Here is a 12,680-nt window from a genome sequence, read left to right on the forward strand (position 1 = left end):
ATGAAAGCACAAATGAATGTATGAAGGAATGAACAAACTAAATAAATATAAAATCTATAGTCACTGATCACTTTATTAGGTACACTTGTTTAATTGCTCATTAACACAAACAGCTAATCGGCCAATCACATGGCAGCAACTCAGTGCCTTCAGGCATGTAGACACGGTGAAGACGACTTGCTGAAGTGGAAACTGAGCATCAGAACTGGGAAGAAAAGGGATTTAAGTGACTTTGAACGTCGTACAAATGTCTGTGTGAGTATTTCAGAAACTTTTAATCTACTGTGATTTTTACACACAACCATCTCTAGGGTTTACAGAGAATTGTCCATCCAAAACAGAGAAAATAGCCAGTGAGCAGGATTTGTGTGACCAAAAATGTCTTCTTGATGTCAGAGGTCAGAGGTTAGAGGAGAAAGAGCAGACTGGTTTGAGATGATAGAAAGGCAACAGTAGCTCAAATAACCTCTCGCTCCAACCAAAGTCTGCAGAAAACCAAGCATGAAACTTGTACAGGTCAGGAAATATGGGATCAGTGGCAAACACCCACACCCCTGTTCATCCTGCAAAGGCATCAAACCAATGACAAGAGCTACCTCTCCCCACATTAAAACAAAACCATAACCATCATTATCTGTAGTTTTATCATTCTACTGAACAACCTGATGAAATGGGAGGATACGCTGTAACATATGAAAGATAAAATAATCTATAAAGCAAAAGAAGGTGCCACAAACCAAAGAAGCTTTGATTATGCTCAACAATCAACAATGTCAACAATGCCCATTAAAGCTGAAAAAAGGTAAAATAATTAACTGAAAAAGAAATATAAATGAGTTTGTCTGTTTTAGGTTAAACAGACACCATTATCAGCATCATACCCCGGATTGTGACCAGAGACAAGCCCAGCACACAGCTGATGGTACATGTTTGAAGTGTAGTGTAACTGAGATAGATTTCCGTGTGGCAGTAGCTGATAGTCATCCTCAACACATGCTCTGAGTGTTAACACATCTTGGAATATCATATGAGATTGTGCATAATGTGATTTTCAGGGTTTGACCAAAATGGCTACAGCTCTGCAGTTTCTCATCAGAAGATGATCTTAGCCTAAAACTCATGAAAGGCAGCGGGCGACATGCATTCCTTCAACGAGTGCTAGGGTTTGAATTATTTCAGTATTTGAACACCTTTCTCAGAAGCTTTAACAGAATTAATTTACTTTCCTCTGAAGCAGCATCTTTTTGTACCCCCACTCACAAACACACACACACCCACACACCCACACACACACATGTTATGTCTCTCTATCTTTGCGGGGACTTTCCATTGACTTCCATTCATTTCTACACCCTAACTACAGCCTAACCCTGACCCTTACCCTGACCCTAACCATTACCAGTACATAGCTAACCCTAAACCAAACCTTAGTCCTAAACCTAACCCCTAACCCAAAAACATCATTTCTCCTCGTGGGGACCAGGCTTTGGTCACACAAGGAGCAGTTGGTCCTCACAAGGTAGTATATGTTAGGAAAATTGTCCCCACAATGTAGGCAATACAAGTCCCCACTCTCACACACACACACACCCTCCCGATGATTTATTCAGCGAGAGGCAGAAAGGGAGAAAGGAAACTGATCAGACAGGTTAAATATTTCATGAAGGCTCTGAGCAGCAGGAGCTGGTCACCTGGTTCTAACACCAGGTTTAAAACAGAGGGTTTTAATAAAAACAGATTTAATTTGCAGATTTTGTAATGAATGTATTAATAACATTAGGTGTAAATGTGTTTCCTGGGTGAAACAGATGCAGGCTGAGGTGTAACTGAAAGTGTGATATTTGTGTGTCACCTGAGTCTGTGTGACGTTACTCGAACCTCACTCCTCCACCTCCAACACTCCTCATTCTGAGGCTCCCGCTGAAACTCCACAGCATTTCTGTGTTTAGCAACAGTTATGGAAAACTTCTGGATGTATCAGGCAGAAAAGTTTGAGGAGGTCCAGACCAAGCAGAAGGACCAGACGGACCATCCAGATCAAACTGAGGTGAGGAATGTCATATTTCCTTTCATTGTTACTCTTTATATTATAGACGAAACTGCTGGATTTTCACTGTTTGTGTTTTTATCATTTTATTGTTTATAGATAACTTACAGTTTCTAATTTATGGATTTTTTGGAGCAGTTCTTGTCAACATTATCTACTGGAGTAAAAGTTTTGTATTTGGGGCAAATTGTTTTTATAATGAAATAATTCAAATATAATAAACGTTGACAGAAAACATTTTCAGTGTTTTCACATCTGTAAAATGAAACATGTTGCTTTTATGAGTTCTGAATGTTCTCAGGTTCTTAAACATCAAATCTAAAATTAAAATATTAAAACTCATCTATCGTTTTATGTTTCATTGTCATAGTTTTATAAAAAATTAGTTTTGTAGCTAACCAAAATAAAACTAGAGAACCTGCATTTTCTGTGAAGGCTGAGTACTAAATGATTTTTGCTGAAGAAGCTGAAAGTGAGTTGTTGAAGTTTAAACAAAGAGAACAGAATATAAGAACGCAGCAACAAATACAAATTAAAAATAGCAACATGGTTGCTAAAAGTGGTAAAATAGTGCCTAAAGGCCAAGCTAAAAGTAGCAAAAAGGAAGCTAAAAGCTAAAAATAGCAAAATACTAGTTAAAAGGTAAAAAGAACAAAATGGCAGCTGTAAGCAAAGAGGAGCACACAATAACCCTGAATCAGTGGAGCCCTGTGCCTGTTTCTCAGTAACCAGACGGTCCCATCTAGTCTTCCAGAGACGTTTGCTTTTTACTCTTGTTGCTGCTTGTGGGTTTGTTTTTAGCAGGAACGGATCACGTGACCTAGATAAGCGTTCTGACAGCATCAAGAGGGAGTCAGAGACGGATGGAGTGGAGAGAATACAGTCAGTTTTCAAAATAAATGTCGTTCAGACTCGGAAATACTGTAAGTTAATTATTTTTTCTGTGCGGCCTGGTACCAAATGACCCACGGACCGGTACTGGTCCGCAGCCCGGAGGTTGGAGACCTCTGTCCTAGAGGGCTGATGCTTCGTCACAGTCTTCAGTCTGGGGGAGGGTCGACTCCTCATCACACTCACCTGCGTGTCTCCAAGAGAGTCCTGGAGAACGTCTCTCCATCGTGTGTTCTCCAGAGGACCTGGGAGGACACCTCTCACTTCCTCACTTCCAAAGGGGTCCAGGAGAAACCCAATTCAAGATGGCCGCCACAGCTAACTAACCTTAGAAAACACACCACAAATGCTACAACTCAGGTAGTTTTACAGATATTGAGCTAAAACTTGGTGTGGCTGTAGCTGAGAGCCACAATATCTGTGCTTTAAACTTTAACATTAACTGTTGAAGCTGACCCTGTTTGTCCTTTTGCAAAACACTGCATGAACCACTGGATGTATTTTATTGAAACGTATCATACATCTATAACAGATTCACTTTTAATTCCAATTCAAAGAGGCCACCACAGCCAATCAACATTAGCCAACACAAAAATGTCTATTTCTCCAACAGTTTTACAAACACTGAGCTAAAACTTGATGTGGTAGTCGCTGACCGACATCCTCAACCCGTACTCTGAGCATAGACTAAAACTCTGCCATGAAAGGTGGCAGGCGAAATACGTTCTTTCAAGGAATGTGACACCTGCAAAGTGTAAAGGTGTACATGTAAGAACCGTGACTTCTCTTGTTTTTCAGGAACAATGACAGATTGATGCAGTGTTAAAGTATTTAATACTTCTAACTCTTTATGTTTTTTGTGCATCAGAATATAAAGATATTGCTGTGAATTAATTATCCCTCCCTCTGCAGTCTCCTTCCTCAGGCTCACCTTCTACTCAGGGAGCTGAGTCTTCCAGCAAACTTCTTCTGCAGGACCACGGCTCGGAGGTTTCTCCTTCCCGGAAAGTGGTGGGTCCTTTGGCTTGGATATCCTCTGAGTTTGAATGTTCTCTGTAAACATATTAATACTCTGTTGATTATTTCCCTTCTCAGTCCAGGAAAAGCCTTGCATCTTTCCCCGCATGTGTAGAAGGTGAGTTTCCCTGAGGTGCTGCATGTTGTTGTTTCAAACAGCTGAGATAAAAATAAAGAACAATATGATTGAAGTGGGACTCAAAGGCACAAATGAATGCTGGTGCTGTAAAACACAGTTATTGGACTTTAGCTGCACATAGCACGGGCTATGCTAACGAGGCATGAATTTGTGCTGCCATCTTGCTGGGTGCTACATGGTATCTTTAGATGGCAGCAGACCATACAGTTCACTTTTACTTTTGTTATTAGTTATTGTATTTTTTTGAATTAGCACTTCAAAGAATAAGCATTTCTTTAGCAGTGTTATGTCATATTGTTTCCTGAATCGTTGAAAACACGCCCCTCTCTTGTCCGTTGTGTATGCTGTCAGCAAAAACTATCTGAGCTACAGGGATGAGTTACCTACCACTGTAATACTAACTTTATACTTTCCAGAAAACTGAGTAATTATGAAGAACTTTCTGTTTACTCAGTTTCAGACGGTTTTAGACTAAAATCAAGAGGGACAGACGAGAGTGACACAGTAAAAGTACATAATCCTGTTCTGATTGGTCCAAATAGCTGGATAAGAATGAATGTGAATAAAATGTTCTCATTAAGCTGGTTTTCATGAGTTTATTGTCATATACACTAACTGACCATTTTATTTGTTTGTTTTTGATTTCAGTTTAGTTGTTTGCTTATGAACCACCTATTTTGTCTTTTTTTGATCACGATTTGGATTGCTTTCTTTTAATGAAGCTACGGCAGACATTTGTGCCCTCTGAGTGCTTCTAGTCAGTATTTAGTGATTATTATATATAAAAAGAATCATCAGGCATAAAGCACCAACATCTGTCAAGAGGCTAATAAACTCAAAATATAGAATAAGAGTTATAAATTGCAAATAAATAAGTAAATATATTCTAATCCTTTCTGATGCTCAGCCAACTGAAGCAGTGAAGCCTGTCAGGTGAGAACAGCAGTCTGTCAACATGCTGAGATTCAGGAGGACTAACAGCAGGTTCTAATGTTCCTCCGGAACTGAAAACTGTTTCTGAGGAGAAACCTGTTGCATTGACCACCAGGACACCAGGCAGATCTGAATCAGATTTTCAATAATTATTATTTATTATCATGGACTTTAGACCTGGACATTTGCTTTGGATGTTTTCTGTCAGAGGAGAGCTCCTTGCAGGAGTCAAAATATAGCTTGAGAGAACTTGAAGATACCCACAACAACAACAGATTAGTTTATTGTCAAAACGATGTTGCATTTTTTAAATTTTTTAAACATGTTTAAAACTTAGGCGACAGGACTGCATGCCTGTTTGACTCATGAGCTACAATCCTGTGCAAGTGTCCAAACACCCTTTGGAGCCTCCCTCATTACTGCTGTTCACCCATTAGTTGCAACACAGTGAGATACCACCTGACCGTCAAACACAAAAATGGCTACAATTCAGTCAATTTTACAGATCTCAATTAAAATTGATCAAATTTGGTGAGGTAGTAGCTGAGAGTCATCTCCAAAGTATACTCATCTTTGCTTAAAAGTTCAGCATGCAAGGAATTTCTGTCATGGAATGCTACTTTCAACCACAAGGTTTTATGTCAGAAAAGAGAAACTCTTGACATAATGATCCTAATTAAACATCAAATTGTGCTGCTTTGGAATATTTAAACCTTTTCTGGTGCAGAGAGGCTGAGACAATGCTAAAACACTAACAGATTATTACTCCTCGGGTTATCGTTGGGATTAATTTGATTATTATTGTTCTGACACATCAGTACATAAACTGTATCCTTTCATTTGTTTGTGTTCCAGCTTGTTCCATAATGAATATCTCATTCAGTACATTAGCCACCATAATGGTTTCATACAGTCTGAACCAATCATCTCTTTAGTACCAGGTCCATGTGACCCAGAGGACCTGATTGATGGCATCCTGTTTGCAGCCAGCTATTTGGGCTCAACTCAGCTGGTGTCAGAAAAAACCCCGTCCAAGAATGTCCGTATGATGCAAGCACAGGAAGCAGTTCGACTCATCAAGGTGAACACAGACACATTCAAGCCCAGAGCACCAACGGGCTTTAGTTCCTGCAAGCATTCAGTACGTCCAGGTTCGAAGGAAACGTTTTCAAATATCACATGTTAACCCGTAACCCTGGAGGAGTCGTTTTCTTTTAACATATTTGGACAAAAACAACATTTTAAAATGTAGTAAACTTGTAATGAGCTAACTGCATGTTAAAATAAGGTGTTTAAATCAGATTTGCTTAAATATTTACTTGCCTGTAAAAGACTGCTCTTATGAAGGAAAAGTACTAATGCAGACATAAAAATATTATTTGACAGTAAGTTAACATAAGTTACTACCAAATATTACATCAGAGCTGCAGAAAGTTGACTTTTACAGACAAACTTTATGAAAACAGAAGCACTTTATCAATTTAAAAACCTACTTCTTTATTAATCTCTAATGTACAAATGTAAATAAAAGCAGAATGCAATGCTTGGCAAACCTCAAACCTATATTTTATTCACAATGGAACACAGTAAACATATCAAATGTTAAAAATAAGAAATTGTACCATTTGGGGGGTCCACAGTCAAACTAAAAAATAAGGTATTATTTAGTTCTGAATTTCTTGAAATATGTTGTGAAAATCTGTGTTTAACCTGCCTTTTTACCTTAGAAGGGTCAGAGTGCAGCTCAGCCTGTAACAGAGGTGGATCTCTTCATCTGCACCCAGAGAATCAAAGTCCTGAAAGGGGACTCCCAGGTAATAATCTACATGGAAACCCAACCCTCTGTTTACGCTCAGCTTCAACACACACCCATATCAAATGCTTTCTACCTTCATACCTAATACAACTTCAGCTCAAAGTTCAGCTCACACAAATTTAAACTAAATGAATTTATGTTAAAAACTCAACCAATCTAAAGTGATCTTGTTCTTGTTCATTCATCATGTTTTCACAAGATGAACCTAAAAAAGGAAGTTGTTTTAGTTCTGATAGAGGACATCATGTGTTAATTAGCATGTCAAATGTTTGTTATTAGCTCATTTATGGCAGGCTGATGTAGAATATAATCAAATCACACTCCTATCTTGAATTACTGTTGTAATATAAATAATACCCTTTCTCCTACTCAGAATAACATTCTTACAAGATTTGAAATTAGAGATATCAACAATAACATTTCCACATGTCAAGGTCCCTAAAACTAACTTTAGGAAAAATAAAACCTTATTAAAAAGATATTTAGATTGAATTTGTGATGCAGATAGTTTTAGTGTTTATTCTTGAAAGGAAGAACGTTCCCACACTTTTACTACAGTGCTGTATTCTGTTTGTTCCCATTTTCTCACAAATATGCAGGATTGTCCTCAGTTTGTTCTGCATGTTGCAGTTTATCCATCTCCTCTGCTTTACACTGATAACTGATGAAAGTGTAATGTGTTTAAATAAGAAAAATGTTCACTGCTCAGTTGGGGTATAGTTGAGTTGGAAGTTATTTGTATAAAAAGATCAGTATCAGTATTACAAAGGCCTATCTACATGTGAGTGCTTCTAGGAGCTTAAAAAGACTGCTTCTGCAACTACAGCCTGATTTATCTGTGCACACAAGTGCACATGCTGGATGTGCAAGTGTGCGGGTTCCACAATAATCCATCCATCCATCCATCCATTTTCTTTTCCTGCTTTTACAGTCCGGGTCACAGGGCAGCTGGTGTATATCTCCAGCAGTCACTGTGAGAGGCAGGTTGCAAGTTAATCACAGAGAAGACAAACAACCATTCATGCTCTCACTCACACCCTCACACCTAGGGACAATCTAAAGTTACCAACATGTAAGGCCAGGAGGTGAACCTGCGACCTGTTTGCTGTGAGGTACCAGCACTAACCACTTCACAACTGTGCCACCCTACCATGATAACAACAACAACAACAATAATAACAAACATAACTGATGTGACTGTCCATGAGTCTCAGAAACTTTGGGGCTTGTCAACAAGTATTTCAGTGAATTACTTTCGGTCTGTTTGTGTTTTTCTGTTAATAGTGGAGCCTTCTGGGTTCCCTTTCATGGAGCCTGTTAGGATTTAAAATGTGACGAATGATGCAATCAGAAAGTAACCTTTGTAAAAGTACAGAGTGGAATTCAGCTTGAATAGTTTGGTTTTTAGATGGTTACCATGGCTCTTTTTTACATTCTGCACTATTTATTTATTTATTTATTTATTTATTTATTTATTAACCTTTATTTAACCAGGCAAATCCCACTGAGATCACAGATCTCTTTTTAAAGGGAGGCCTGGGCCTGAAGGCTCCCTAACATGCATGTTTTAGACTGAGGGAGGAAACTGGAGAAAACCCACACAAACACGAGGAGAACAAGCTAACTCCACACAGAAAGACCTGAGGTCCAACCCAGGGCTTGAACCCAGGATCTTCTAAAACATTATATTGTAAAGGAATGCTTGTCTGCAATAAATCATAGGTTATTATATTTCATGCATTCATGTACTGCTGCTAATAATATATTTGGTCAATTCAGCAAACTCCCACTAGTCTTAATACCCACACCTGGTTTAAATGATAGTCATGACAGAAAAGAAAGTAATCAAATAAAATACTGATGTATCACAATTGATATCACCCTACGATGGACTTGAGACCAGTCCAGGTTGTCCCCCGCCTCTCACACAGTGACTGCTGGGGACAGGCTCCAGCTCCCCCGACCCGGAATGGAGAAGCAGGTAAAGAAAATGGACAGATGGATTTATTCACACACACATGTTATGTCTCTCTATCTTTGCAGGGACTTTCCATTGACTTCCATTCATTTCTACACCCCAACTACAGCCTAACCCTGACCCTTACCCTAACCCTAACCATTACCAGTACATAGCTAACCCTAAACCAAACCTTAGTCCTAAACCTAACCCCTAACCCAAAAACATCATTTCTCCTCGTGGGGACCAGGCTTTGGTCACACAAGGAGCAGTTGGTCCTCACAAGGTAGTATATGTTAGGAAAATTGTCCCCACAATGTAGGCAATACATGGCCACACACACACAATCATGTGCGCGCACACACACACACAAATAAAGGTACACCTCATCAAACACACATACAGTCCCTGCTTACAGCCATATAAACCATTCCATAGTACAATAAAATGACATTTGTCAGTAGGCCTGATGACAAATTCTTACTTTTACATTTCCCAGTTTATCATGTTTTCAACTTTGAGTCTTCTGCCAGATAGCACTAACTAAAAGGATGAGCGACCCAGAGGAGTTCTTATATACCTGAGCTGCTTTCCTGTATATGGATTGATTATGTAGGGTTTGAGTAAGAGCTGGTTTGAACTGATGAACTTTCTGGCCTGTTTGACCATCTGGTTTATTTTGGTTCAGTGTTTGAGATGCTGCTACACCAAGGAGTAAAAGTAAGGCCTGAATCCAGGCCCTGTATGCCCACTTTCAGACACAGCTCTTTAGTTTTATTATTATTTAAGGTCCAGAAAGCTGCTGTTAAAATAATGGATTAATGTGATTAACATACTGAGAGTAAGAGTCATCAGCACACTTTATTAAGAAGAGCTCATTTGTTTTATGGATTACCTTATTTATATATAGAATAACAAAGAACAATGGAGAAAGTGTTAATATAAGCCTGAGGAGGCCTGTCTCTGATTAAAACAACAAGACTGCTGCTCACATTCAGATCACACAAACATTTTAAAAGAAGTGGATTAAAATCAGATGACAAGTCCATAATGAGTCTGCAGACATATGATTGGCTCCTTACCCAGAAGTGACTGTTGTATCCACCACTCCCCCGTTAAGATGGTGAGTGGACCATATGAGTTCCTTGTTGTTAATCACCACCACACCAATAAGGAGGTTGTTGCTGTGTGTTAGCTTGTGGAAGTGTGTTTTGGGGTTTTATCTCAGGCCCAGTGTGGTCCCTGTCTGTACTACAAAACCACAGCCATCCACAGAAACTGTTGACTGTGGTTTGTTTTTTAGGACACCATCCTGGACCACCCTCTTCGAACCATCTCCTACATAGCGGACGTGGGCAGCACGGTGGTTCTGATGGCCAGGAAAAGGTTGTCTCAACAGGACTCTCAGGAGAACGTGGAGGCCTCAGAACCAAGTCAAGACAAGAGACAGTACAAGATGATCTGCCATTTGTTTGAGTCTGACGATGTGAGTCTAACTCCGTGCTTAGCAGCAATACAAAAGAAAACTTAGCTGATAAGTTTTATAATCCACCCATCAGTAACCAGTCCTCCGCCGTGTGCCACCTATGAGCAGACATGAACAACCAGAAAGGGTTTTTTTTCAGTGAACAATGTCTGTGATCTGTCTACAGATCCATCCTTTTTTATTTAGATTTAACACTTTTTCAAACTTTAGGATGATAATTGTTTTGATTGTTTAATAAATTGTGAGTTTGTCATTTCCTGTAGGCCCAGTTGATTGCTCAGTCCATTGGACAGGCCTTCAGTGTGGCTTACCAGGAATTTTTACGAGCCAACGGTATAAACCCTGATGACCTGAGTCAGACGGACTACAGTGACCTGCTCAGCACTGAGGACATGTATAATGATGACCTTGTCCGCTTCTCCAAGTCTGAGAACTGCAAAGATGTAAGTAGGCAGAGAGTTATATTCATTTTATGCTGGCTTCTTGAAAGAATTGCTCTTTTATAGTACAGTAAAATGATTACAGGTTGTATATTATTGAAAAATATAATCTGATATATGAACATCCTGATTTAAAAAACTAATCTGAAGACCCCTTCAATCCTGCAGTGTGTGACATTCTGCTTAGACACCTGCAGTTCCTGTTTTTTTAAGTGGACATTACTACAACAAACACCCGCCCCCTCCTAAAGGCTGTAATGACTCGCAGTAATGCTCCCTAAGACTTTATGGTTTTTGGAGTATCTGTTTTGTATTTTCCCATGTATTGGTGTACTTTGAAATTCTTTGTAAAATTCTTCAGAGTATGAAAACATGTTTGTTGCAAAATGTTAAGTCTTGTGACCTTTAGGAGTCAATTTAGATCAGGAAGTCCATCACAGCAAAACAAGTTTACACAAAAATGGATAGAACAAATAATTGTTACACATACTGAGCTAAAATCTGGTGTTGTAGTAGCTGAGACTGATCCCCAACATTTCTGTTTAAAACTGTTTCATTAACTATTAGACTCAATTAGCAAAATATCTCATGAAACACTGGATGGACTTTTAGCCAATTTCCAGAAAGGAATCATTGGATGGTGTCAGGATTGGTGGTGGTTGGAGGATTTGGAGCCAAACAGGCAGACACAGAAGGAGCTCAAAATGAAAACTAATATATTTAAAATGACAAAAACAAAGGCTGTTGTGGCAGCAACAAACTAAGTAACAAAGACTTACACACAGCAGGGCACACACACAGGAGGCAACACAAGAGAACCCACACAGGGCATGTTAGCAACAATGAACCAGGGAGAAATGAAGCTGAGGAACAGGTTATAAGGACTGAGGGTGATTGGGAACTGGACACAGGTGACTGATTACAAACAAGAGACAGGTGCAGATGGACAGGTGAATAATGACAGAAGACACAGAGGGCACAGGGAGCAGAACTAAACAACTAACATAAAACTAAACCCAGGAACAACCAAAAAATAAAACAGAGTTACAGAAAAAATAACCCAAATCCTGACAGATGGACATCTACGACTGATTAACTTTTGGACCCAACCCAATTCAAGATAGCTGCTACAACCCCAGGACCTCAGAAAACACAATAAATGGCTATATCAGCCAATTTGACAAATATTTAGATCAAATTTGTTGCTGAGCACTGTTCCCAACATCTTACTTTAAGCATGACACATCTTTGCACAGCATCGTTGCTTTAATCCTTGGCATTAACTATTGGAGTCAACCTTGTTTGTCTGTTAACAAAATATCTCACAGACCATTAGACGTATTTTGATGAAGATTTCAGAAATGAATCATTTAATGGACATTTACAGCTAATTAACTTTTGGATTCAACCCATTTTAAGATGGCTACAACAGCAAAGCAATCTTAGCAAACACAAAAATGGTTACAACTCAGTCAATTTTACAATTATTGAGCAAAATTTGGTGTGGAAGTACCTAAGAGTCATCTCCAACACATACTTCAAGTGATAACAGATTATGCAAGATCTTGCATAATGTTATTTACACTGTTTGACCAAGACAGCTACAATTCTGTCGTTTGTAAATGTCATGAAAAGATATTAGTTTAGCATGAAAGGTGACGAGTGATGGGTATTCCTTCAAAAAATACTAGCGCTGTAATTAAGTCTTGGGGGCCATGAAATTCACCACTTTTTGTAAAAAGTCTGCAGGTGATATGCACCAGGTTACAGGGATTCAGCACAGGATCGAGTGGGTTTAGAAAATGGATAGATGGATGGATGGATGGATGGACGGATGGATGGATGGATGGATGGATGGATGGATGGATGGATGGATGGATGGATGGACGGATGGATGGATGGATGATGGATGAACGGATGATGGACAGATAGATGGATGGATGAACAGATGGAG

General features: G+C 39.1%; 1 protein-coding gene across 1 annotated transcript in view; it reads left to right on the forward strand.

Moving 5' to 3' along the window:
* The first annotated feature begins 1,605 nt into the window (after positions 1-1,605).
* The window catches only part of LOC108250730 (amyloid-beta A4 precursor protein-binding family A member 1-like), a 15,297-nt gene continuing 4,222 nt past the window's right edge, over positions 1,606-12,680 (forward strand). The window contains exons 1-7 of the mRNA XM_037976879.1: positions 1,606-2,047; positions 3,851-3,949; positions 4,034-4,073; positions 5,963-6,108; positions 6,755-6,841; positions 10,104-10,286; positions 10,550-10,729. Coding sequence (XP_037832807.1) covers positions 1,958-2,047; positions 3,851-3,949; positions 4,034-4,073; positions 5,963-6,108; positions 6,755-6,841; positions 10,104-10,286; positions 10,550-10,729 — 825 coding nt within the window. The 5' untranslated portion in view covers positions 1,606-1,957. The remainder of the gene's footprint in view (positions 2,048-3,850; positions 3,950-4,033; positions 4,074-5,962; positions 6,109-6,754; positions 6,842-10,103; positions 10,287-10,549; positions 10,730-12,680) is intronic.

Source organism: Kryptolebias marmoratus, linkage group LG1, assembly GCF_001649575.2.
Source record: "Kryptolebias marmoratus isolate JLee-2015 linkage group LG1, ASM164957v2, whole genome shotgun sequence".
NCBI lineage: Eukaryota > Metazoa > Chordata > Actinopteri > Cyprinodontiformes > Rivulidae > Kryptolebias > Kryptolebias marmoratus.